General features: G+C 35.1%; 6 protein-coding genes across 15 annotated transcripts; 4 read left to right on the top strand and 2 right to left on the bottom strand.

Moving 5' to 3' along the window:
• The first annotated feature begins 33 nt into the window (after positions 1-33).
• On the top strand, positions 34-6,645 carry LOC100116502 (kelch-like protein diablo). Its single transcript, XM_001600930.6, has 7 exons — positions 34-680; positions 1,938-2,251; positions 2,606-2,921; positions 3,239-3,595; positions 3,681-4,021; positions 4,102-4,444; positions 4,529-6,645. The coding sequence occupies exons 2-7, from the start codon at positions 2,055-2,057 to the stop codon at positions 4,718-4,720; spliced, it is 1,746 nt and encodes a 581-aa protein (XP_001600980.4). The 5' UTR covers positions 34-680; positions 1,938-2,054; the 3' UTR covers positions 4,721-6,645.
• Positions 6,646-7,394: 749 nt separating this feature from the next.
• On the top strand, positions 7,395-13,610 carry LOC100116465 (calcium channel flower). Of its 2 annotated transcripts, XM_031921132.2 has the most exons (6): positions 7,480-7,734; positions 7,826-7,946; positions 8,758-8,965; positions 9,190-9,297; positions 9,984-10,143; positions 10,584-13,610. In XM_031921132.2, exons 1-5 carry the CDS (start codon positions 7,732-7,734, stop codon positions 10,105-10,107), a joined length of 564 nt encoding a protein of 187 aa, XP_031776992.1. In that variant the 5' UTR covers positions 7,480-7,731; the 3' UTR covers positions 10,108-10,143; positions 10,584-13,610. The 2 variants fall into 2 exon arrangements, with proteins under 2 accessions (XP_031776991.1, XP_031776992.1); XM_031921131.2 differs by lacking the exon at positions 9,984-10,143 and having other exon boundaries at positions 7,395-7,734.
• Positions 13,611-13,896: 286 nt separating this feature from the next.
• SdhC (succinate dehydrogenase complex, subunit C, integral membrane protein, 15kDa) lies at positions 13,897-15,653 on the top strand. Of its 4 annotated transcripts, none has more exons than XM_031933474.2 (6): positions 13,897-14,015; positions 14,119-14,155; positions 14,262-14,318; positions 14,384-14,604; positions 14,710-14,852; positions 14,929-15,393. In XM_031933474.2, exons 2-6 carry the CDS (start codon positions 14,136-14,138, stop codon positions 15,031-15,033), a joined length of 546 nt encoding a protein of 181 aa, XP_031789334.1. In that variant the 5' UTR covers positions 13,897-14,015; positions 14,119-14,135; the 3' UTR covers positions 15,034-15,393. The 4 variants fall into 4 exon arrangements, with proteins under 4 accessions (XP_031789334.1, XP_031789336.1, NP_001164371.1 ...); XM_031933476.2 differs by having other exon boundaries at positions 13,898-13,993; positions 14,402-14,604; positions 14,929-15,625; NM_001170900.1 differs by having other exon boundaries at positions 13,911-14,015; positions 14,402-14,604; positions 14,929-15,653.
• LOC100116398 (replication factor C subunit 3) lies at positions 15,083-19,077 on the bottom strand. Its single transcript, XM_001600857.6, has 8 exons — positions 18,768-19,077; positions 18,324-18,673; positions 18,071-18,240; positions 16,753-17,980; positions 16,340-16,477; positions 16,105-16,270; positions 15,694-16,012; positions 15,083-15,539 (listed from the first exon to the last, which is right to left on the bottom strand). The coding sequence occupies exons 4-8, from the start codon at positions 16,837-16,839 to the stop codon at positions 15,182-15,184; spliced, it is 1,068 nt and encodes a 355-aa protein (XP_001600907.2). The 5' UTR covers positions 16,840-17,980; positions 18,071-18,240; positions 18,324-18,673; positions 18,768-19,077; the 3' UTR covers positions 15,083-15,181.
• Positions 19,078-19,098: 21 nt separating this feature from the next.
• Positions 19,099-20,973, top strand: LOC100116323. Of its 4 annotated transcripts, none has more exons than XM_008210065.4 (6): positions 19,099-19,212; positions 19,378-19,489; positions 19,583-19,777; positions 19,857-20,052; positions 20,118-20,359; positions 20,490-20,967. In XM_008210065.4, exons 2-6 carry the CDS (start codon positions 19,471-19,473, stop codon positions 20,687-20,689), a joined length of 852 nt encoding a protein of 283 aa, XP_008208287.1. In that variant the 5' UTR covers positions 19,099-19,212; positions 19,378-19,470; the 3' UTR covers positions 20,690-20,967. The 4 variants fall into 4 exon arrangements, with proteins under 4 accessions (XP_008208287.1, XP_008208284.1, XP_031789549.1 ...); XM_008210062.4 differs by having other exon boundaries at positions 19,152-19,253; XM_008210063.3 differs by having other exon boundaries at positions 19,204-19,275.
• A 94-nt stretch (positions 20,974-21,067) lies between these two features.
• LOC100678796 (protein ALP1-like) lies at positions 21,068-22,954 on the bottom strand. 3 transcript variants are annotated; one of them, XM_008210059.4, is made up of 3 exons: positions 22,839-22,933; positions 21,837-22,496; positions 21,068-21,758 (listed from the first exon to the last, which is right to left on the bottom strand). In XM_008210059.4, exons 2-3 carry the CDS (start codon positions 22,476-22,478, stop codon positions 21,090-21,092), a joined length of 1,311 nt encoding a protein of 436 aa, XP_008208281.1. In that variant the 5' UTR covers positions 22,479-22,496; positions 22,839-22,933; the 3' UTR covers positions 21,068-21,089. The 3 variants fall into 3 exon arrangements, with proteins under 3 accessions (XP_008208281.1, XP_031789547.1, XP_003426874.1); XM_031933687.2 differs by having other exon boundaries at positions 22,713-22,928; XM_003426826.5 differs by having other exon boundaries at positions 21,837-22,954.
• Positions 22,955-24,497: the final 1,543 nt, after the last annotated feature.

A 24,497-nucleotide genomic window follows, 5' to 3' on the forward strand; every position in this document is an offset into this window, starting at 1 on the left:
ACGGAAAATCAAAGTTCCTGTTTACGATCATCTGGCAGCCTGATCTGCAGGCAGAGCCAGAGCCTATACTATATCTATACGGGCTATATATGTATATACACAATCTACTCGCGACTCGCGTATATTATAGTAGGCCGAGAGTCGCGACTGACTGACACCCACGCAGTCGAGTCGAGTCCGCGAGAATCACTCGCACGGGGCCCCGAATTCCGTTTCCCCGTGGTGGAAAGTAAACAACGAAGTGCAGTGTGTGTTCTCTATATGTATATATTCGATATCATCGCGATGAATCAGACTCCAGCAGCTGCAGTGCAGCGACGTTAAAAGACGTGCTGTCTCTCGCCTCGTCGATTTGGGCTGCGCTCTGCACATATTTTACCCTGCGTGGGACGGGCTGGAAAGCGCGCGAGGTGTTATATACACATTGCGAAACCACAGTGCTCGAAAATGAAGGCTTGATGTGGATCGTCGTGTGTGCGTTATATGCTCGCGCTTTCGCTGAACGACAAGAAGACAAGCAGCAAAGGAGGAGTCGTTGTGTGATCGTCAGGGACGCAAGATGATGCCAGAGCGCGACGATTGCTGAGCTAAACGAAGAACGTCCGCAGCCGAGTCTCGACAGCCGTCTCCTCCGTAGCTTCCCCTCGTTTCTCGCTCGCTGCTTCCGAAAAGTCTCAAAGGTCAGTCTCGTTTTAGCATTAGCTATTATATTCTGGGTTATCGCGAGGGCTCTCCCTCGGACTTAATATAGGTAGCTGTGTGCGCGCGCGAAAAAGCTGCTTTCACCTTGGGCTTGATTTTTATCTTTCCGATGAGTAAGCAGCTCTGGACTCATCATCTTGGCGTATATTATGTGTACGCTGTGCAGTGTTTGTGTATCTTGCAGCTGGGGCAGTTTTTATTTTACTATTATTATGATGACGATGAGCTTCCGTGTCATTTATAGGTGTCGATGAGTTTCTCATCACAACTCCCTTTGTTCCATGCTTACGTTTAAATTGAAAATTATTACGCTTCTGTTAATTGGGGTACTGTTTTGTTTGGTTTGTAAACACGCCGAGGTGAGGACAGCCAAGTTTGCACTCTTAATGGGATCACAGTTTTGAATCCACTGCAAAACCAATATTAAAGTAGGTTGTGGAAAAACTAGTTACGCTTCATAACTTGCATTACACCTGCAGTAAAACAAAGGACAATAGGACGTATTGGTATTTCATTATTATTGCAATAATTTATCTCAACCTTTTAATTTCATGTCTACTGCACTTTTATCTGATTTAGCAAACAAAATTATTGGAAAGATAATTTTGAATTTTTATCTCAAACAGAGCAATGAGTTGTTGATCTTTGCTATCTGAAAACTTTAATTTGAGCAACCTGCTGATGGTATTATTAAAATCATTTTGATATTTATCAATCTTAGTTATATACTAATGCATCCTGAGTCTTGACTGAAAAACAACTAAATATCATCTACAAAGTACAAAGTAAGCAAACTGTCAGCGATATTCACTATAAGAACTGGCGCAATAACTGATTATCTTACGCAAATTCCAAGGCTGCTTTGCATAAGCTTTCATTTAATTTTATTTGCATGATTCAAAAAATTTTTAATAGTGATAAATTCAACTATTTTTAAAAGATTGATTTATTATATGAGAAGCTATACTTATACTGATTTAATTTAATCACATGCTTAAAATATTCTTCCAACATAGGCACTTTATTCATTGGGTGCATAATGCAAAAATAACATCATTATTTTGCTCAAGTCAATACCAACATATCTGCTCCCGAGTCCCACCACATCCTGCTCCACATGCTCCGACCACAAGAGAACTCACTCGATCCAGTTCCCAAGAGAGAAGCCACTTGCACAGCGCAACACGTACACATCAAGTATTCATCTAACCAGTTTGCAAAATTGACTGTTACAGATAGACTCTGTGTGGGGTTGGGCGTCACCCCCGCTGCGCCTCCAGGTAGCCGGGGGGACTCGAGGGGCGTCGGGGAGCGCGGGTCTCGCAGCTGCAGCCCAATCCTCACAGCAGAGGATGGGCGAGATGGTCGTCGATCGCGCTCCCTCGCCAGCACGCCTCAGTCACAACTCCGAGAAACATCCCAGGGCAACACTGACCGAGCTCGCGGTGCTGCGCAGGCACAGGGAGCTATGCGACGTCGTACTCAACGTCGGCTCCAGGAAGATATTCGCTCACAGGGTCATTCTCTCGGCATGCAGTCCCTACTTCAGGTGCGAAGAATTCCTATTTCTCTCTGCAGCATGCTTTACTGTATTTTTGTCAGATAAAAAAATTTCTCTCTTGAAAAATTGGAGAAATGGAGCCTTATAGTAAGATAGCAGAATTTGAATTGAAAAAATTAATCGTTTTAACGTTCACTGTTTGTTAAAAAAAAAAACATTTATTCCTGTAGTATGCAACGCCGTTAATTAATTCGCGAACTCGTTAAACGCAACTTGTTAAAAAATGTGAAAAGTCAATAAACTAGTCGCTTGTATACCCACAAACTCAATTACACCGCCGCTTAACGAGTTCCAGGCACGAAAAATAACTGATCTAAAAAATGTTTCTCTCTCCGCATACAGAGCCATGTTCACGGGCGAGTTGGCCGAATCGCGGCAGACGGAGGTGACGATTCGCGACATCGACGAGATAGCGATGGAGCTGCTGATCGACTTCTGCTACACGTCGCACATCATCGTCGAGGAAGCAAACGTGCAGACCCTTTTACCAGCCGCCTGCCTCCTCCAACTCGCTGAGATTCAGGACATCTGCTGCGAGTTTCTCAAGAAACAGCTCGACCCGTCCAACTGCCTCGGCATCAGGGCTTTCGCCGACACGCACTCGTGTCGCGAACTTCTCCGTATCGCCGACAAGTTTACCCAGCATAACTTCCAGGAGGTATACTCAGATATTGGATTTTAGTATTTACATGATGATGATTTACATGATTACTGCGTTTTGTGAAATTGATTAAAGTAAATGAAAGATTGAACGCGACTATTACAGTAATATCGATTTGCCGAAGTTCGTCTCCTTACTTCAATTTATTCGAAGCTGTTTTTAAGTGCTTCATTCGTCGATGTAAATGACGAAAGCCAAGTCACATTTGGATTCTATAATCATATGTGTTATCATAAGTTATTTTAAAGCAAAAAACGTATCTTCAAAACCTAGTAGGATTATTCTGAAACTAAAGCACGACTCGATTTTTTTAGGTAATGGAAAGCGAGGAGTTTCTGCTGTTGCCGGTGGGCCAGCTCGTCGACATAATCTCCTCGGACGAGCTGAACGTACGCACGGAAGAGCAGGTCTTCAGCGCAGTTATGAACTGGGTCAAGTACAACGTGACCGAGCGACGTCAGCACCTTGCCCAAGTGCTCCAGCATGTGCGGCTGCCGTTGCTCAGTCCCAAGTTCCTCGTCGGCACCGTAGGCTCGGATCTGTTAGTGCGCTCGGACGACGCCTGTCGGGATCTCGTCGATGAGGCCAAAAACTACTTGTTACTGCCGCAGGAGAGGCCGCTCATGCAGGGCCCGAGAACGCGCCCGAGAAAACCGACTAGACGTGGCGAGGTACGGAACGATCCTGATATTTGATAATTACACACATATTTTTTTTTAATAAGTGTATACTTAAACAATTTTTAATGAATTTCAGGTACTTTTCGCGGTGGGTGGCTGGTGTTCAGGAGACGCGATAGCGAGCGTGGAGCGATTTGATCCCAACACAGTAGACTGGAAAATGGTAGCGCCTATGAGCAAGAGAAGATGTGGTGTCGGAGTGGCAGTACTGAACGATCTTTTGTACGCCGTGGGTGGACACGATGGACAGAGTTATCTTAACAGCATAGAGAGGTATGATCCTCAGACGAATCAGTGGTCTTGCGATGTAGCACCTACGACATCGTGCAGGACTAGTGTCGGAGTCGCTGTGCTGGATGGATTCCTCTATGCCGTTGGTGGACAGGATGGCGTTCAATGTCTCAACCACGTTGAGAGGTAAACTTAATAATTTGCTTCTTGACTGGAAAGCAAAAAACTATGACCATTACTGAACGTACCTTTTTTGCGTTTCCCAGATATGATCCAAAAGAGAATAAATGGTCGAAAGTGTCGCCGATGACGACACGACGACTAGGGGTAGCTGTCGCAGTCCTTGGTGGTTATCTCTACGCCATCGGCGGGTCCGATGGGCAGTCGCCTCTGAACACGGTCGAGCGATACGACCCGAGGCAAAACAAATGGTCTCAGGTTTCGCCCATGTCGACGAGACGCAAACACTTGGGCTGTGCGGTATTTAATAATCTCATATACGCTGTTGGCGGCAGGGACGATTGCATGGAGCTGTCCAGCGCTGAGCGTTACAATCCCCACACAAACTCCTGGAGTCCGATAGTCGCCATGACTTCCAGAAGAAGTGGGGTGAGTTTTTGTCAAATATCAAGTATTTTCGTACTCTGGTTTTAAAATTAATACTATAATTGCTTTTATGGTTATCACATTTAGGTCGGCCTAGCAGTGGTCAATGGCCAGCTGTATGCGGTGGGTGGCTTTGACGGCACGGCCTACCTTAAGACGATCGAGGTCTACGACCCTGAGCAGAACCAGTGGAGACTGTGTGGATGCATGAACTATCGTCGCCTCGGAGGCGGCGTAGGCGTGATGCGCGCACCTCAAACAGAAAGCTACCTTTGGTAGCTCAGGCCCCCCACTTCAGCCAGTTCTGTGGCTGAACCAACGACGCCTCTGTCGACGCCCGCGGTGACCCCAGTAACACCCGTGACACCCCCCGCGCCGATATCCGCGCCTCTTGCAGCGAATAACTCGACCAATACGAGGAAACGATATCGGCGATCCATGAGCATCATTTAATATTCACAAATATTTATTATTATTTCTTTTCGCTTGGCTCTGAGGGGACATGGGCATTGCTTGAATGAAAAATACTCTACAGTATTTTAATATCATGTCTCCTAGTTGATGTTTATTTCATGTTTTATTTCTCGTGACTGCATGGTTCTTTTGTTTTGAAAGCTTTTTATTTAATTATCTTGTTTCAAGTAGCAAAAAAGCTACTGGAATCTTGTAGAAAAATAACTAGATTATTTCTGTTACGCGTGCTCAAATGTCTTTCAAATGAATAATTGCGTGTCCTCCAGAGTATATTTGTTGCTATTAACTCGATAATTGCCACTTTCAACTAGCTACATTTCAAACCGGATATCCTATACCCAAATGCATTGAATTTAAAGAAGCTCTATTTGTTTAAACTTTCGTTTAGGACTAGAGCTTTTTAACATTCATTGTGCCAACGAAGGCGTTACTGAGATTCTGAGCGCATCACTGTCAATGATCAGAGGCATCGTTTTATTAACACATAATTTGACAAGACTTGAATAAGCGAAACGAGGTAATAATAACGAAACAGCTTACATTCATCAAAGGATGAAGTGAATGAAAGCATTATCTACTTTAAGTAACGGGCTACTTTCGTACCCTAAGTCAGGGAACTTGATTTAGGTAGATTCACTTAAAGCTAAAGCTATATACTTTTAAACGAATTTTATTTTAAGAAATCTATTTATTTTTTTATTTACGCGACATCTAGAAAAGCATAAAAAATCAAAATTTGATTTGGATCACAATTTGTCTATTATCCCTAGCAAAAGTATGTTTTGCATGCAGTTTTATGTCTGCGCTACTTGATCTGCCAAAATGTGCATTTTATTAATTTTAACTTGACGAATTATCATTTCTCGGGAAATGTTTAGTCTATTATGAATTGATATGCAGCTTATGCATCTGAATCGTTAAATTGCGCATTTTTAGACGTTATGAAACCTCTATAACTCGAAGTCCAAGACGACTGTTTATAAAGCAGCTTCAATCCTTTGTGAATAAAGAGCGTTTAAACGCTAAAATTACCAGATGGAAAACCAAGAACAAAAAGGATTTTTTAAACACAAACACAATACATAGATTGTATAGTTCTGTGCGAGATTGTAATCTTGTCATTAACGGATTAATTAAATTATTGTAATTAAGTAAAATACATAATGCCAAACTCTTGCTTGATGAAAATGGAAATGCATGTGTATCGCTAAAGTAAGTGAAGGGAAAAAATTCTGTGTTCAGTCAAGTCAATCTTCTTGTAACGAAAAAAAGTAAAAAAACGCAAAAATGCTGTTTGTATTTTTAAGGCGTAGGGTTAACGAGTCCGTACTTTTAAAGTTTCAAGCGAACTAACGAAAGCAAGTCCAAGCCAAGAATTATCTTTACACACGTAAAATGAAAAAAATACGCAAACGACCATTAGCTCTATTCTCATTTACGCGCATGATTATACATATAAATATGAATTGCTGCTCTCGCAACTATAAAGAATTGCCTGGATGATGCACTCAGTCACATAATTATACAAGTAAATAAACCAAGTATACACCAGAGAGAACATGTCACAATATACATGAGGACTGAAAATACTCGAAAAAATGCGCGCAAGGCACACTTTTTTAAGTTTGTAATGATAACTATGATTGTACATGAGCAATTAATTTTGTATATACTGGAACAAATCTGTCAGAAGATTTATGAAAATATATTGTTAAAATTGATGCAACTAATCACTGTCTATATACTTGTTTTCATAAACTCCCTCCCTATCACGTTTACCGTGTAAGTTCTGCGCGTGGTTTCCATGAAATATTTCGCATCAAGATAGTATAATTTATCGGAGCGGAACTATAGCGCGTTCACCTCAGATCCTGGCCAATTAAATTATAAAAAGATATATGTTTAAAAATCAGTTTGCCGAGTCGCATGGAACAAGCGCGCGCGAAAAGCATAAAATTCAAATAGAAAAACTTATCAAACAATTGAAATGTAATAATATCAAATGGCAACATATTTTTCATTTCCGCAAATTTCAAAATATCTGAACAAAAAGTGAAAGACATGTCTATACTCCGGGTGTTCCGCTCTCGAATATATCGGAAGACAAATCAATCTCGAGCACCATATATGAACAGTAGGTATCTCAATTTCGAAAGTATGATTCACGCCGCGCGCTCTCATCATTACACGATACACTGAAAAACTCAAGGCCGGCAAATCAATCCCATATTGATCGCCTGGCTCGCGATCCCGCAAAGAGAAAGAGGAAACCGACGCCCAAGTGTCAAGCTTATCGCTGAAACACATCGTGCGTGGTGTCAGCAATGATCCGCCCGCCCCCTCCCTCTCACGCTGTCCGTTTTTATCAACATAGTACACCGAACCACACCAGTATAGGCGCAATCCCCCCTCACCCCAAAAAGTGTCTAGCCGCGCGCATGCATTCGAGAAGTATGGACTATGGATCAGGCATCAGCTATACCTAGCGCCGAGAAGTGCATTTTTTGTGTGGCCGCGTCGTCGATATCAGCTAACAGTTATAATACTTAAGTAGCAGGTGTCGCCCCCTAGTGAGACAGTCGAGCGCGGGGTCGATTATTTTTCAGTCTCGTCTCTTTCGCGCGACTGTACACGCCGACCTAGCACTGCCACACATATATAACGAATTCGCGTGTAGGTAGGCCTGCCCTGCTGTTTTTCGGGCCCCGAGTGCCGCGGGTATACTTAGTTATCTGTCAGCTGACGACAGCAGTGCGTGCGAGTGAGTGTGTCTTGGATCGGCCGCTGACTGCGTGTCAAAGCAGCTCTCCCGGAAGATGGTGAGTATAATTATATTGTTCCCCAGGTGGAGACCAAATTTTGAATTATTTATCGCTAAACTCGTTATTTCCCCGTCTGCCCCGCACGCAGTCGTTCAGCGAGAAGTTCGCCTCGATCATGGCCAGGCCTGGACAGGACCCCCAGGCCAAGGATGACGTGCCCTGGTGGATGAAGTACGGCGGCCGCATACTCGGCATCGTTGGAGGCTTCCGTAATGATCTTTCTTTTCAATACACCTATTACCTATAATATACTCCGTACCTCTGCTTGTTTAATTCAACTTACTTCCTGTGGGCTGAGCCACTGCAGTCTGCTCACTCTCTCTCTCTCTCTCTCTCTCTCTCTCTCTCTCTCTCTCTCTCTCTCTCTCTCTCTCTTTGATTCTTTTATCACTTGTCGGTTTTTTCATTGTTACTTTCACCTTGTGCTTAGAGACTCTCTGCTCTGTTCTCTGGGGAATGTTTGTCATTATAAATTCAGGCTGATTTTAATTTTAATTTAATAAATTGTGCATCGATTGATTTTAGAGCTCCAACAAAATCAATTTCTACCCTGACATTTACTCATTAGAGTTCAATGAATTACATTTGCATCTATCTAGCACACAATTAATATTAGCCAGAATTTATCAATATTTTTCTATATCAAGTAGCTATAAAGTTGGTATAGCTATAGTTTTTGTGATAGAAATATAGTATAGTCAAATTTTGAAAGCAATCAACCACCAAATATTCCAAATAAATGTGAGCTGCAAACTGAAAAGTTCCTAATAATTTTACAACTCAGAGAAGATAACATTAAATGCTCAAAGGTTAACTTTGAAACTGTGTGATCCTTTTTGTCCATCAAAACAAAGAATTCTATTTATAGCGCGTCAGTCTGAAAGATGTATACCTATATTGATTTATTTTAGTCAAGTATCATAGTTGTTGAATATTTAAAACTTGCTTCCTCTAATTATACTCTATTAATTTTAAATATTTATTTTATTGAAATATTCTATTATATTTTTTAAATTACAGTTGCAATATTCCTGGGAGTATGGAATTGCGTTAGTATTCTGTTGGCAAATGTGAGCTGCTTCTTGAGTGGTCTAACTCAGATGATAGCTGGATTCATAGTTCTTACTATAGAAGCACCTTGTTGTTGTATGTTTATTGACTTTGTTCAGAACTTTAGTGAATGGGTGGATAAAAGACCATATTGGAATAGAGCAGCTGCTTATTGTTTGTAAGTATTTTATCATAAACTTTCTTAATTTTTAATATAAGATGCTATAAACTAAATAGTCTTTGATGTAAATAAATAATAGCCTTATTGAAAAATTGACAATCAGTTATAATTTTGCCAGATTATCGTTTATACAAATATTTTAAGTTTGAAAATGAGTAAAATCAAGTAGAAAAATAATAATTTATAATCATTGCAAAAATTAATTTCACAAATGATTCCAGAATGGCAATACCACCTTTCTTACTTTGTATTGGAGCAACCTCCTTCTTTGGAAGTGGATTGATATTTGCTACTGGTGTAGTGTACGGAATGATGTCTATTGGCAAAAAGTAAGTCGCAACTTGAAACTGCATATTTGAAAATCACTTGCAATTGAAAATTTAATCTTTTAATAGCAATTATAAAAATATTTTGTCATTCTATTGGTAATTTCATATCATATCATTACACAATTTGTTTCAAGTGTGCAATGAAGTGAGTTATTATTCTGAACGCTTAAGCAATAAAATCAATGAAAAAATATGCAAAATAACACTGACTATTAAACCCTTGTGAGTTACAAAATTGTGTGTCTTAACAAATTTTTGTTTTACTGATTGAAAAGGAATTCTTGCATATTCATTTGCTTTATAAAAACTCTTGTACATAACAAAGTTAATTATAGATTGGTTCATCTAAACTACATTGTATTCATAGTGATCATATGAAATTCTCTTATGAAATAGAAATTTTCATAATTCAATGAAAATGTGCTATAAAATAGTATACAATACTTGTGACCTAAGTGAAAAACTTAATGATGGGTGCTAACTACGCCCTGAGTAATTAAGTGCCACTCAGGTCACACGTATCATAATTTACTATAACGAAAAGTTCAAGTATTTTAAGAATCTTATGAAGGAACATTAAAGCTTGTAGTTATCTGTATGTAATATGGAATATAAGGCAATACATAGGTTTCAAATCATCTTATAACAATGGAGTTTACATAACTGTAAAATATATACAATAACAGAGGTAGCGGGGCCGATCCTACTGGCCTGCCCACATCAGCAGTTGGCTCTCCACAAGGACAAATGCCACCTGGTGATCATCACACCACTCTTATGGAAGATCCTGATGTTTGGAGACCAACATAAGCCACAAAAAACTAATCGCACTACTCCACTAACCAGGCAAAAACACACTCTCCATTATCTCCCATTAATGCTTGAACCCAGTAGTACTCATTCACCCATAAATGTTTTATATTATACAGAAGCACTAATCCATGGGTTTTAATAAATATTTAATCATTATCTACTGACATCCTAAAGTAGTAATGACTGAATTAGTGTTTCTGTTATATGCAATTGCTAAATAGTTTTTGAGACGTTTTATTTTTATTTTTATTGTAGCCATAAACAAAGGAATTTTTTTCAGAGAAAGCTGATGGTATTGTTGGCAGTATTATTTATAATTTTTTTTAGTCATTGATGGATTTTTTTGTTACTTTTATGTACTACATCTATTTAGAGCATTAAATCTGTATGCATCAATTGTAGCTCATATAGCTGTGTATTGTAATTATTACTTCTAATAGTAAATAAATGACTAATTTCATTTTTTTTTTCAGGGCATCAATAGATGAAATGAGGAATGCAGCTGGCACCGATTCTCATGTGATGACAGCTACAAGGTCGAATTTAGTTGAAAATGCTCAACCGATGGGCTTAAGTGCAAGACCTGACAGCAATGTCTGACCTTTAAAAAAACAGTCCACTGAATGTTTTGCGTGTTATTGCGAGTACATAAGTCAAGTAAAAGAGTTTTTTAGACTTTTTTATTAACTCTTAAGAATATTTGAATGTCTACCGAAGTACGTATGATGAAAGAAATTTATTTATTATCCTAACAAAAATTGGTTACTTGTAAGCTCTACTTGCCTGAGAAAAGGTCCATGAAAATATGTATTTAAGTTAATGACAAAATTTTACTAAATTTTATTTTTTTAAATTAAAAAAAACTATTTAATTAAACAAAATTGATTAGTAAAAGTGTTCAAAATGATTATAAGATCATGTTTTAATAATAGATTCACCTTTATTTTCTTGGGTAAACGTATGAGCTCATTTAGTTATCATCAAATTCTTCCAGTTTGTCTTCTAGTACCTATACAACTGCGATTTTATTATCAAACCACTTTATAAACAATTAGCTGTGCAATATTTTGTTACAAAAATATGAAAAATTCTTTTTTTTTTTTTTTTGAATACCCATATACTGATATTCTTTATTAGAATCTCTGCTATATCATTTTTCTGTTCGATTAATTTTATGTAAAATTCTTCTAAAGCTGTCAATTATATGCCATTGTTTCACTTTTTTTTAATACTCTTTGTACTTATACCTAATGTTTAATTTTTATTAATCTGTCTTGAATAATAGGTCAATATTATTTAAATGTACTAAACATTTTAAAATGTCGTTGATCTCATCTAAAAAACATTTTAAAAAATTTCAAGATATATTTTTAAACTGATATTTTTCATGAATCAGATTCTGTGTATCTTTTAATGGATATTTGCCATGATCAAAGACTAGCAAAACAATAACACTCAAGCCCAGATTGTCAATTTCTTCCTAGACATTCCTATTATTTTCTAGTAATTTTATATTTATTAAGAGTGGAAGACTTGGGGACTGATTTTAATCCCATTGTTGTTGTTTAACTTGAGGTTTGGAAATAATCATCGATGTCCTGGTTATGTTTCTATAAAATTAGAATAGTTTATGGTAGAGATCTCCTATGTAGATAACGAAGTCATCTCCTTCAGAGATATTCCTCTAAGAAGCAAAATACCCAGAAATCTTTAATTTGTGAAATAAAAAAAAATTATTACCACTATATTATGTATGTGATCTGTTTTATTTAAACAGATGACAAAAAATTCTGAAAACTAATTTTTTCAAAGGCGTAAACGAAATAATTATTTATTTATTCTTCTTTGAAGTTATTGAAAAATTCAGAGTACAACATTTTAAATATCATTAAATGGTAAATAACTTATATTATTTCATAAATAAATGATTTAACCTGACTTTGTGCTTCCAAATTAAGAGAAATTATTCTGATGGAGATCATAGGCAGTTACTTCCTGATGAAAAACCTTTCATATACTGACCCAAGTCTTTAGTAAATAATGGGGTTTATTTCATCAAGTCAGCTAGAACGTAGCCTCCTTGCGAGTAAATACATTCTAGATTTAAGCTTGTCATAAATAAAAAAACTTCTAGTATATACAGGAATGAAGACTCTTCAAGATCTTGAAGAGCAAAAAGAAACAGAGATGCGTGTACGATGCTACGTATCATTTGTTCGTTAGTCATGATACAAGAATTGTATATTTGATTTATTATAAAATATGCGCGAATTACTTGATTTTTATAGTAAAAGTGCAATTACTATTATTCACACTAAATTGTATCAATGAAAAAGAAAGAAACTATACATAAATTTTTACAATTGATATACAAGTTAAAAAAAGTTAATGTATAATATCTTTTAATCTGGTAGTTGCACTTGAGCTACTCCTTGAGAAAAGAAATCATATGTAAATTACTGCAGATCATATCAAATTATATATATATATAATGTAATAATATAAAAATTGAACCATCAACTTCGTAATTATGTATGCTCATAAATCAAGAAGCAAGATTATATGAAATATACAGTCCGTTAATAATAAAATAATTTGCATACAATTTCTTTTTTTAAGACTTCAAAATTCTCTACGCGTTCGTTATACTGTAAAAGCCACTCAATTTGTATATCAATTATATTATGTATTAATACAAAGATAGATGAGGTCCAAGTCTGTCGTTTATATAGCACGGCTAGGTATGTTCATTCGTGTTTATTAGGCGCCACTGATGAATATGTAGCAATGTCGATTAGTGAATGATTGTTAAACTAATGTTCGTAGGGACGCGGAGTCGACCGACCATCTGCCTAAATGCATAAACTTCATTTCTTGCGGTTAGTATAAACATAGTAAATAAAAAAAAATGTGACTGTCATTGACGACGTCAAGGCCAATAATCGACTGTAAAAAATGTTCAGTACTCGGTGTTATTTCTAAAGCATATAAGCAAGTCACAGCGGTAGCTAATGCGGAAGCGCGAAATGAAACTTGTTTTAAAAAATGAGGTTTCTTTTTTATCGACTTTACTTTTATTCAAAAGTCAAAGTAGTATTTATTTTTATTGATGCGCTTTATTAATTTTATGATGAAAGCATGTGAAATAATTATCGAAGAAACTGCAAGGGAAATTCCTGTGACTAAATTTTTTTTGTAAAATGTAACAATTATGCTTTAGTTAAAATTTTTTAATCGATCGTGTATGTTTTGCATAGATGGGAAACATTAATTTATGAAATATAACAAAGTAATAAGTACTATTAAAAGGCAATTCATCCACGAGAATGATCACGTTTGTGTGCATTAGTTATTATCGACACGTATGAATATCATCACACGTTATAATTGTAATTATTAACATATTTAATCGAATTCTATGAACTTTGAGAGTTCATTGTGTATGTATGTAATGAAATTGTCAATATACCAACATTAAATTTAAGTAAAAATATTAAAAATTTTTGTATTAATACACCTTCCTAATTTCCTTACACAATCCAGATTTGACTCATACATACATTTTTGTAATCGTACTGTGTATACATATAATTATAATCAATTAAACCTAAATGTATTTTTAAATAATGCTTTGTTATCTAATAATAGTAATAATAATTCTTAAAAATAGAACTCAAATTACTTGTGGTTTTTCCATTACCTCAAAACGTTACAGCGGGTGTCATTCGTTTTTATATATATATATATATATATATATATATATATATATATATATATGCTAGTCTAACTTGATGTTGATTAGTTCGTGGCGATATTTGTGCCTGTAGAGACTTCACTAGAGCAGAAACAGCAGTGCTGATATATATTATATCGGGCTGTCCGTGTAAGTCCGATTACGAACTAATGTAAGTGTTTTGTTAAATTAAAACTGTCGGCTTTGTTTGAATTTAATAACATTATCAATCAAAGTCGGTATAAAAAGTAAAAAACATTTTTTGTTATTTGCAGTAATTAACAGTGTAACCATGGCACTCGTCTATACTAGGTATATGTTTGTTGACAAATCTATTTATCATCAAAAGCGAGTGAAATTCATTTATTCTCAAAGCTGTTAAAATTAAAAATATAAACGCATTTGAAACTCATTTTAGGCTATTATGCAGACGTAATTTGGACCTGAAAAGTTTTCGCTGTTTATATACTTCTAAGTAAGTTATGTAATGTTAACCTAATATTTGTTAAAATAATTTTTAATATTGAAATGTCATGCAAGATGCATTTTTATTTGTAGCCCAACAACAGTTTGTGCATCGTTACCTGCACTTAAACCAGCTACAACAGCATGCGAGACTCATGATGAAAAGAATATGCGCCTGAAACGCCCATTATCTCCTCATCTAACCATATATCAATTGCAACTCACCTCAATGCTGTCAGTAACACATCGTGGTACTGGTATTGTCCTTAGTTCATATGCAATGATTCTTGGCCTTGGTAATTATAGTATCAATTATATTATTGTACAAATCATACTTGACTTATATGTACAAATTCAAAAGCAATAATGTTAAGTATGCTAATCAACATTTTCATTATCAGGTACTCTATTTGTTCCTGGGGGAGTACCTTGTATGGTACAAGCAATTGCTGCTTGGGGCTTACCTTCAGCAGTACTTTATCTGGGTAAAGCAATGTTTGTGTACCCCTTGACGTATCATTACTTAAATGGAATCAGGCACTTGGTAATTAAAATTCAAAATAAGATATATACAAATAACCCAGTGAAACAAAAATATAAATATAAATTGTATTTTCCAGGCTTGGGATTTAGGCAAATTCTTGACGATCAAAGATGTTTACAAAACTGGTTGGACTGTTGTTGGCCTTTCAGCTATTGCAGCATTAGCTATTGCAGCTTTATAAATAATGCATTAAGCCCAAAGATGAATACAAAGAATAATTTGAGGCATTGTACTTTGTAAAATAAATCTATTTATTAGAAAAAGTATTACAACGACTTAATAAGTTATGAATAATTTATTACTAAAAACATAATTTGTAATTGTGATTTTTACATGAATCCCTCTAAAGAGGCATCCATATATTTCTTATATATAGCCATGAATCTTGCAGCAAAAGCTTCCAAATGGAAAATAACTTTAGAACCGTAGTGCATTCTATGTTCATATTCTGCTGCAACTGTCGCAATTTCGATTTTTAGTTGTAAATCACATTTTTTTGTAACTTCTTGTAATAAACCCCTAAATATTAAATCTGTAGGAATTGCATGTGTCAAGAGTTCATAAAATCTATTCCTTATTTCTAGTAATTTTCTGGGACTTTGTTCAGAAACCATCATACTTGCAATACCTTTTATATAAATTTGCCAATCAGGTTCTGTAATTTTTTGGTCTGCGGTAAAGGGATATCTGAAAAAAAATTATTATTAATTATAAGCCAAATTTAATTGTAGTAAACTGTTGTAATCTAACATATACTTCAGTATAATAAAATTGAAAAATCAATTGCAGTTTGTACTTCAATGCTATCAAAAAGATGATTTAAAACAATATTTATGCTCACTGTTCAACTTTGCAGGCTTCTAACATCAAAATAGCTCTCCTCAGATTCCTTCCACTACTTCCTGCAAGTCTTGAAGCTAGTTCATCTGGAATAGTAAGACTTTCTTTTTTGGCTACAGAATGTAAAATACTTTTTATTTCATCTGTAGTTGGGGCAGGAACTCTGATTCCTAAACATCTTGACCTTATTGCTGGTAAAACTCTTGAAGTGGAATTAGAACATAATATTAATCTACAGGTACCAACATATTTTTCCATAGTTCGACGAAGGGCATGTTGTGCATCTTTGGTCAAATGATCAACATTTGTCAATAACACCACTACAAACAAATAAAGTTATATAAAATTCAAATTCTCATTTATTTATATTGAGAATGTCAAAAATTTTTGAATTACTAGTACACAAAATTACCTTTGAATTCCCTTTGACCAGTTGGGTCAATCTGATGTGTTTGTGCAGTTGTTTTTACTAAATCCATAACAACAACTCTGTCATAAATACCAACATCACTGGGATTAACTTCAATATGATAATTACTACTAATGGTCATAATTTCAATCTTCTTCTTGGATGGTGTCTAAATTTAAAAACAATATGTTAAAATTTTTAGGTATTAGTAGGGTATTCTGAAAAACAATATCCATACTTCAAACTGCATTGGTTCCATTCGTAATTTCTCAACTCCACTTCCATAAAGTTCCTTTAGTATGCACATTATCCGAGTCTTTTTCCCAGCTCCTGGGGGTCCATAAATCAATAAATGTGGAAAATCTCCTTGTTGCACCTTGATATAAACAAGAAACAAACGTCATAAATGAAGAGGTGCCGAAAAATCTTTTAAATCATGAAGAGAATCAAAAGAAAATCTTGTAAACATTTGGATTGCTACTGTTTCAATTTTTATTTACAATAATATTTGTAAATTTTTTTTAAATTGAATTGTCAACATCAACTATTTGCTATCAGATTGTTATTTATTTTATGAAACACCGGCTTCCCGCGCAAAATTTTTTGCTAACCTCTTGTTCCATTGTTATTAATTTAATTGAACGTGCTTACCATGTTTTTCAATTGTTGAGCTTGATCGGTGTGATAATCTAATTTTCCAAGGCTGGTTGGTCGATATTTATCCACCCAAAGAGACATTATATAAATATTAAAATTTGCAGTCTCTAAAGAAAAATAAGTATTCTTTGGCACCTTGCTTGTATACACAAGTTATATACTTTTGCTCTTCTCTTGCATATAATATAGTACCGCACAAATGCCGCCTTTTCATTTATAATTTCTTCCTTGATTTGAAGATGGCGCTTCTATAGATACAAATTTTAAAAAGCACGTACCACGATCACACATAGATATTTGTACAGTTATAGGAATATACTTTCAATATACTATATTATCATTGTTATTTTGTATAAATTTTGTCATCCAAAATTATTTTAGAAGGCAAAAAAAGTTTAAACATTCAGATAACAATAACTTTATTGTAATCTTAAGTATGTACTATTAATGTACATTTATATTTTGTACATTTATCATTTTATAACACGATGATTTATTTTAACAATATATCAAATGCAATTATTAAAAATATAATAATATATTCTCTTATAATCTTTTGGTATTAAACAAAATACAAATTTTAAAATCTAAAATAGAGTATATAATAATTGAGAATATCTTACAAATTTGAAAGACAATAATATATACTGTCTTAGATGGAATATATCAATTTAAAAAGTTTCCCCATCAAAGTAATATTTTGTACAAAATGATGATCCTATTAAAATGTAATACTTCAAAATAATTAATAAAAAATAAATCACAGTATGTACATACATAAAATTTATCCAAGTCATTTATGAATATATCATAACTTAATAAGTATTTTGTTAAAGTCTTGACTTAAAAATAAGTATTTTCAATTCATTGTTTAGTATAAATCTAGTTCAAGTTTTTGCACAAACTCAATGCAAAAATGAAACACATTTAAATCTGTAATCACACTAAAATATATAGAATCTATAAAAATTAGACACTTAAACAAAAAAAGCTATTTAACAGTTATTAAACTCTTAATCATCAAGTACTCCTAAGTCATCTTCAACTTCATACAAACGAGTTAGAAATTCTATTTCAAGTCTTGATCTTTGATTATATGGTAATCTTTTTAGTCCTTCGCCTAACTTCATAAGGAAACCATCAACAGAAGCTGAATTTTCATTGTCACTCTCATTCGTATATCCATCTAATTCTTCATTGTTTTGGTCATTTGCACTAGAGTCTAAAGTAAGTGGAAAAATATTATTTATTTTGCTTTAATAGGAAAATAAAAAAATGTTGTTCTACATCAAATAAATAATAAATTACTTACTACCCGCATACAAATCATATGAGGTACTTGGAGTTGCAGAACAATCAGTATCTTCAGTATTTTCATATTCATTTGATTGTCTTATATCTATAATAAATTCATGCTCGGATTCTACAGGATCATTCTCTGCTTCATTTTGATTCTTGTTGACACTGTTGATACTTCCTCCGCTAAAAATGAAATATCAACTTAAACACTGTTAATTATGTTTCATTATAAATAATTAAGAAAAGATTCTTTTCATGTCAAATACCTATTGTGTGCTGTCAAGTTTTTGGAATCATAAACAGCTTTACATGTTTCAAGACAATTGATAGAACCATTATTTGAATGATCAATTGGTTCTTCCGTATCTAATACTTCATCAAAACTTTGATTTGTATCTTGTGACATTGCAGATGCTTCAATATTATTTGTATGGCTTTGTTCCCTAAGTTTTTGTTTAGCCCGCTCTTTTTTCTTTAATGATGTATAAATGCAAAACATTTTCATTAGATTCTTTTGCCTGGCTTTTTCATGAAATGTAGATTTTTTTGGATTGGCCTTGTATTCCTTTAATTTCTTCATTATCAATAAGAGGACTTCTTCTGCTTCCATTTTGTTCTAATAATAAAGAATGGAACCGCATTATACACAGATTACAATCATACAAAAGAATATTGACAAAAATATTAATTGCATCAACATTTTAACATACCTAATTTTTATATATTACCTATAAATTATATAGACTAGTGAGCTTTAAGTATCTATTGCAGAATTATTGCTAATTGTTTATATGTACGAATTCCCAATCACATTACTACAAATATATCCACACGATCATGCGTACATCCTGGAGTTTACGAAATAAATAAGTAAATGTGTGGCAGAAAAATGTTGGATAGTAAGTAATAATACGAGCAATCATCATCAAAATATATTTTAATTTTGATGACACCTTGGGAACTATAAGGTGTTAGAGTCCATTCCAGATCCCGAACTGTTCCGACTAATGCATTACACTGACTAACCTTCATTTTACGGAAAGAAGGACCTGGACCTATATTTCCAATACCACGTCAATCGGGATACGTGATTGGACGAAGTCAGAATGGAACGCCGCCATCTTTCCGTTTTTCTGTTCGGCCATCATTATTTCCGTGAGTTTCTTGGCCATACACACATTAATGTATTTTCAGAGGTTATCTCAATGTTTTGATTGAGTATAATTTGTTATTATTTGTTTTTTCTTATTTTTCTGTTTTTTATCTTAGTTATATGACTTGTGTACAAACGTATCTTATAATAAAAATTATTCATTGTAGTTTGAAGTTGATAAACAGCAGGAAATATGTTGTAGAGTTTGATTTCGAAATTTCGGATAAATGTTAAGTGTTTATAAACTCAATTTGTAAAGGATGAATAATGTGATCATGGGTAAGGATATATATTATACTTCTACTAAGATCAATCTTTGTTTGACTCTTCAACAACTAGCATTGTTTTTAACTATATATGATTTCGACATAGTTTATAAAAGCAACAAAAAGTACACGCCAAGTAAAATGGGAGAACCTTCTGATTATCAGTATAGTAATTTAGATGAATTGCTTATTGCTTTGGTAAGAGAAAGACCAGCTTTGTATGACATTAGGGTTCCTGAAAGAGAAAGAACGAAATCTGCAAAGCAAAATTTATGGTATGAAATCAGTCAGCAGATGGAAGGTATGTTTAGATATTCACTATTTAAAAATAATTTACTTGTTAAATAAAGGCAAATACAGTTAAGCTATTTTCTAATTAGGTTGCTTAAAACCCGATGCTGCAGAACTGCGATGGAAATACTTGAGAGAAAACTTTCTAAAAGCTCGTAATAAACAAAGATTAAAGGAAGAGCTAGCAGAACAAAATGGTTTACCAGTTCCAACTGCTAGGAATGGAAAATATTCTTTTCGATACTATGCAATAATGGAATTTCTTTCTGAACCTGTAGATTACCAGTAAGTTTATTATAAAAATTATATCAAGTTTTTTGTTTACATATTTTGTATGTGTTTTTTTGCAGAAAATCACTATCATTGAACAATGCAATCAAATGCAAAACTAAACTATCTTCCCAAATATTTCATAACAACCAAAGAAGTTCAACTAATTCACTAGCTAAGATGGTCCCAAAAACAAATAGTATGAATTCAACTGGAACCATGGTAGAACATTTTGATGAATTAGATAGTGAAATGCAACAAAATTCTCTTGGTTCACCTTTTTCGCAAGAAACTTCTGAGTATGAAGACTCAACAAACAAAAGTTAGTAGTTTTGACAAATTTAGCTAATATTAATTTTTCTTAAATAACAATGGATGCTATATATATATATATATATATATATATATATATGAATTTGTACTGGTTCAATAAATAAATAAATCTATTACAGGTAGTGATATGAGTAGTTATGATCAAATATTTTTAGAATGTCTTCAAAAACCTATAGAAAAGCCATCTCCAATTGATGGTTTTTTAATAAGATTAGGAGAGGGACTAAAAAGGTTACCATATAAAGAGCGATCGAAGCTTGAACTGGAATTTTTAATCAGGCTACGGGAAGTTGAAGAACAATTGGAGACATATGAATGAGGAGTGTTTGATATCAAATATGGATCACAAGAACTGATATTATTTTATTTTGATTTTATGTTTTTATTATATTTAACACAATATAGAATAAGAAAAATCATTTTCAAGACTTTAATGTTAACTGTCAACTGACATAACAGATTGTAATTATATATATATATATATATATAAATATATATATATGGATTTAAGTTAATGTTCTCTATATTTAATTTGTAGAATATAAACTATTTAATTCAATTCCGTGTTAAACTACTGAATAAAAAAGTTTTTTATAATACCAAGGTTTCAATAACGTAATTATACCAGATTCTAAGTCCATGATCATTTGCGATAAAAAATTTGAATACATCTTAGAGGTAATTTAATAAAAACTAATTGAACAACATATTTACTAAATTTATTCCCACTCTAGTAAAATTGCACCATCTTCACAGAACAAGTCTTTAAACATATTTCTAACAGTCTCTGCATTTTCTGAAGGAATTTCAGAAGAAATGCTTACATTAGTACATCCAAGTATATTATATTCTCTATCAGATTCTGAGAGTAAAGAGTAACGTCTATCTTGAAAGGGTCGACTGTTTTCTTTGTTCATTAAAAAATTATGCAAACATATTGCTGCTTTAGTAATCTTTATCGTATTAGATGCGCTATTTGAAAATTTTTTGTGAAAAATCCTCCATTGATTTGTGAGAATACGGAAAGCACAGTCTGAACATTTTCGCGCGCGTCCGATTCTATAGTTAAAAACTTGCTTTGGCAGATCTAAATCACTTGTTGCAGCATAAGGTCGCAACAGATTGACTGTTAAAGGAAAATTCTCATTACCAGCTAAAACGTAGGGTAATTCTGGTCCAGTTTCGTTAATTTTCGATGGAGCTGGTATGTCATATGTATTGTCTTGCAAGTGGCATCCTGTTTCACTTGCAGCAAAATTTATTCCATCTTCGAGAACTTCTTCGACGTCAATATTTATCAAGGAAAAACAAGAATTTGCATCAATAATTGCACAAAGTACTATTGTCTCGTTTGTTTTACAGTAATTCGATTCAGTATTGACAGGAGTCTGAAGAAAATAATGCCAGTTCTTGCAAAATCATAACATAAACAAAGATAATCAATTCCATTTTCAAACTTAAATTACCTGAAGTACCAGCTGTCTTGAATCTATTGCACCAATACAATGTGTAAAGTCCCATTGTGTTTCAAAAGAATGTGCCCTTTCCTTCCAGAGATCTACTGAGGGTGTGGGAAATACAAGATTGCTCAAAACATCCCAAATAGCTTGACAAGTATCCGTCACAATTTTTGAAACTGTGTTATTTGCAACTTTAAATGCACTGGAAATGGATGTCATACTATCACCTGATGCTAAATACCTTAAACATATTTGTAAACGAGTATGTGCTGGAATAGGATATTTAATTAGAAATTGTTTCTTTATTTTGGGTTCAAGCAATTTAAACAATTCATTGTAAGTCTCCACATCCATTCTTATGTATTCAAAATATTTTTCATAATCCACTGGCTGTGAATAAACTACCAAGGCATCATTACCTTTCCTAATCTTTTCTTCTCGAGCTTCTACCTGAGAAATAGGTTGCTCTATAGCAAATTGCACCTGAGTGGCTTGACTTTTTTTCTTCTTCATTTTTTGATAGAGCACAAACAGCTCTAAAAGGTTTTGTCGTTCAGCTTCTTGCTGAGCTGGAAGTTGATATCTAGCAACTTCTTGCCAGTCTCTCCATCTCTTCATGATTAAAGCTAATGCTATCTCTGGTTTCATTATTTATCTTTGTTGGCACTTGAATAAATTAATAAATGAATGATGTAATTGCTTAATATTTTGCTACAAACAAGATCTATAAGGTCGCTATTTATCTTTTTTAATCATTTTCATAAATATGAATAAATAAGGTGCTAAAATTAATCTTTTTGTAATTTATCACATCTACTGATTCAACAAAGTTCTAAACAGTCAATGATCTTTCTTTACAAATAAGGCAATCAACCAAAATCCCTGTTATTTCTAAGGTTACATTTTCTTCCAAGTACGACATACACTAACTACTTATAAAGCATTTTTCAAAGGTACTTAGTAGCAATTTATAAATACTTATAATATTGTACAGTCACATATGTACACCTTATATGCTTCTTTGTAGACTTCAAATTACGAAACATTAATCTTCTAGGTTAATAAAAAAACGTTTACTTGTACGACTATTGTTATTGTAAAGTGGCTTACCGATGTTGGTAAGTAATCAATTATTGCACTCTTTCTTATCCACAGAGGGTAAGTAATAAAAAAACCTAAAATAACATAAGCCGTAGCGAGTTAATAGATGGCACCAATAGTTGGGGTTAACACCTTATATGCCACAGTATAATAAGCTGTTGATGCCACCTCCTCTAGACTTATGTTCACAAACTCTATCCACGAAAAATACTATGTCGCTAGTCCAAGCTAGCAGGTAATCTAATAAGCCACTATAGCTATACGATAAAAGAGGCTATTACTTAGTGCTTAGCTGCTCGAAAACCGAAATTGCCTGCTGCTCTGTCTTCGCTGCCCGGTGGCAAGTGCATACTGAGACTACACTCGCGACTCCCGACTATGCTGGCTGTCGGTGCATCGCGGCCGAGCTGCAGAATCTTACGTATAATAAGAGCTGCTCGAAAAACCGAAATTGTCTGCTACTCTGTCTTCGCTGCCCGGTGGCAAGTGCATACTGAGACTACTCTCGCGACTCCCGACTATGCTGGCTGTAGGTGGGTAGCGTCCGAGCTGCAGAATCTTACGTATAATAAGAGCTGCTCGAAAAACCGAAATTTTCTGCTACTCTGTCTTCGCTGCCCGGTGGCAAGTGCATACTGAGACTACTCTCGCGACTCCCGACTATGCTGGCTGTCGGTGCATCGCGGCCGAGCTGCAGAATCTTACGTATAATAAGAGCTGCTCGAAAAACCGAAATTGTCTGCTACTCTGTCTTCGCTGCCCGGTGGCAAGTGCATACTGAGACTACTCTCGCGACTCCCGACTATGCTGGCTGTCGGTGCATCGCGGCCGAGCTGCAGAATCTTACGTATAATAAGAGCTGCTCGAAAACCCGAAATTGTCTGCTACTCTGTCTTCGCTGCCCGGTGGCAAGTGCATACTGAGACTACTCTCGCGACTCCCGACTATGCTGGCTGTCGGTGCATCGCGGCCGAGCTGCAGAATCTTACGTATAATAAGAGCTGCTCGAAAACCCGAAATTGTCTGCTACTCTGTCTTCGCTGCCCGGTGGCAAGTGCATACTGAGACTACTCTCGCGACTCCCGACTATGCTGGCTGTAGGTGGGTAGCGTCCGAGCTGCAGACTCTTACGTATAATAAGAGCTGCTCGAAAAACCGAAATTCTCTGCTACTCTGTCTTCGCTGCCCGGTGGCAAGTGCATACTGAGACTACTCTCGCGACTCCCGACTATGCTGGCTGTAGGTGGGTAGCGTCCGAAGTGCAGAATCTTACGTATAATAAGAGCTGCTCGAAAAACCGAAATCGCTTGCGTCGTCTTAGCTGCCCGATGGCGAGTGCATTGGCGGGTAGCGTCCGAGCTACGAAATCCTTCGTATAATAAGAGCTGCTCGAAAAACCGAAATTGTCTGCTACTCTGTCTTCGCTGCCCGGTGGCAAGTGTATACTGAGACTACACTCACGACTTCCGACTATGCTGGCTGTAGGTGGGTAGCGTCCGAGCTGCAGAATCTTACGTATAATAAGAGCTGCTCGAAAAACCGAAATTGTCTGCTACTCTGTCTTCG

Source organism: Nasonia vitripennis, chromosome 1 (genome assembly GCF_009193385.2).
Source record: "Nasonia vitripennis strain AsymCx chromosome 1, Nvit_psr_1.1, whole genome shotgun sequence".
Taxonomy (NCBI): Eukaryota; Metazoa; Arthropoda; class Insecta; order Hymenoptera; family Pteromalidae; genus Nasonia; species Nasonia vitripennis.

Coding starts and splice junctions, on each gene's coding strand:
- LOC100116502 (XM_001600930.6), top strand. CDS start 2,055: ATGGGCGAGATGGTCGTCGATCGCGCTCCCTCGCCAGCACGCCTCAGT. Junction 2,252..2,605: donor GCATGCAGTCCCTACTTCAG/GTGCGAAGAATT, acceptor CTCCGCATACAG/AGCCATGTTCACGGGCGAGT. Junction 4,445..4,528: donor TGACTTCCAGAAGAAGTGGG/GTGAGTTTTTGT, acceptor TATCACATTTAG/GTCGGCCTAGCAGTGGTCAA.
- LOC100116465 (XM_031921131.2), top strand. Junction 7,947..8,757: donor CGGCATCGTTGGAGGCTTCC/GTAATGATCTTT, acceptor TTTAAATTACAG/TTGCAATATTCCTGGGAGTA. Junction 9,298..10,583: donor ATGATGTCTATTGGCAAAAA/GTAAGTCGCAAC, acceptor TTTTTTTTTCAG/GGCATCAATAGATGAAATGA.
- SdhC (XM_031933474.2), top strand. CDS start 14,136: ATGGCACTCGTCTATACTAG. Junction 14,319..14,383: donor CGCTGTTTATATACTTCTAA/GTAAGTTATGTA, acceptor ATGTCATGCAAG/ATGCATTTTTATTTGTAGCC. Junction 14,605..14,709: donor TGCAATGATTCTTGGCCTTG/GTAATTATAGTA, acceptor TTTCATTATCAG/GTACTCTATTTGTTCCTGGG.
- LOC100116398 (XM_001600857.6), bottom strand. CDS start 16,839: ATGTCTCTTTGGGTGGATAAATATCGACCAACCAGCCTTGGAAAATTA. Junction 16,271..16,339: donor TGGAACCAATGCAGTTTGAA/GTATGGATATTG, acceptor TTTTAAATTTAG/ACACCATCCAAGAAGAAGAT. Junction 15,540..15,693: donor GAAGCCTGCAAAGTTGAACA/GTGAGCATAAAT, acceptor ATTTTTTTTCAG/ATATCCCTTTACCGCAGACC.
- LOC100116323 (XM_008210065.4), top strand. Junction 20,053..20,117: donor TCTGAACCTGTAGATTACCA/GTAAGTTTATTA, acceptor GTTTTTTTGCAG/AAAATCACTATCATTGAACA. Junction 20,360..20,489: donor TGAAGACTCAACAAACAAAA/GTTAGTAGTTTT, acceptor AATCTATTACAG/GTAGTGATATGAGTAGTTAT.
- LOC100678796 (XM_003426826.5), bottom strand. CDS start 22,478: ATGAAACCAGAGATAGCATTAGCTTTAATCATGAAGAGATGGAGAGAC. Junction 21,759..21,836: donor CAAGACAGCTGGTACTTCAG/GTAATTTAAGTT, acceptor TATTTTCTTCAG/ACTCCTGTCAATACTGAATC.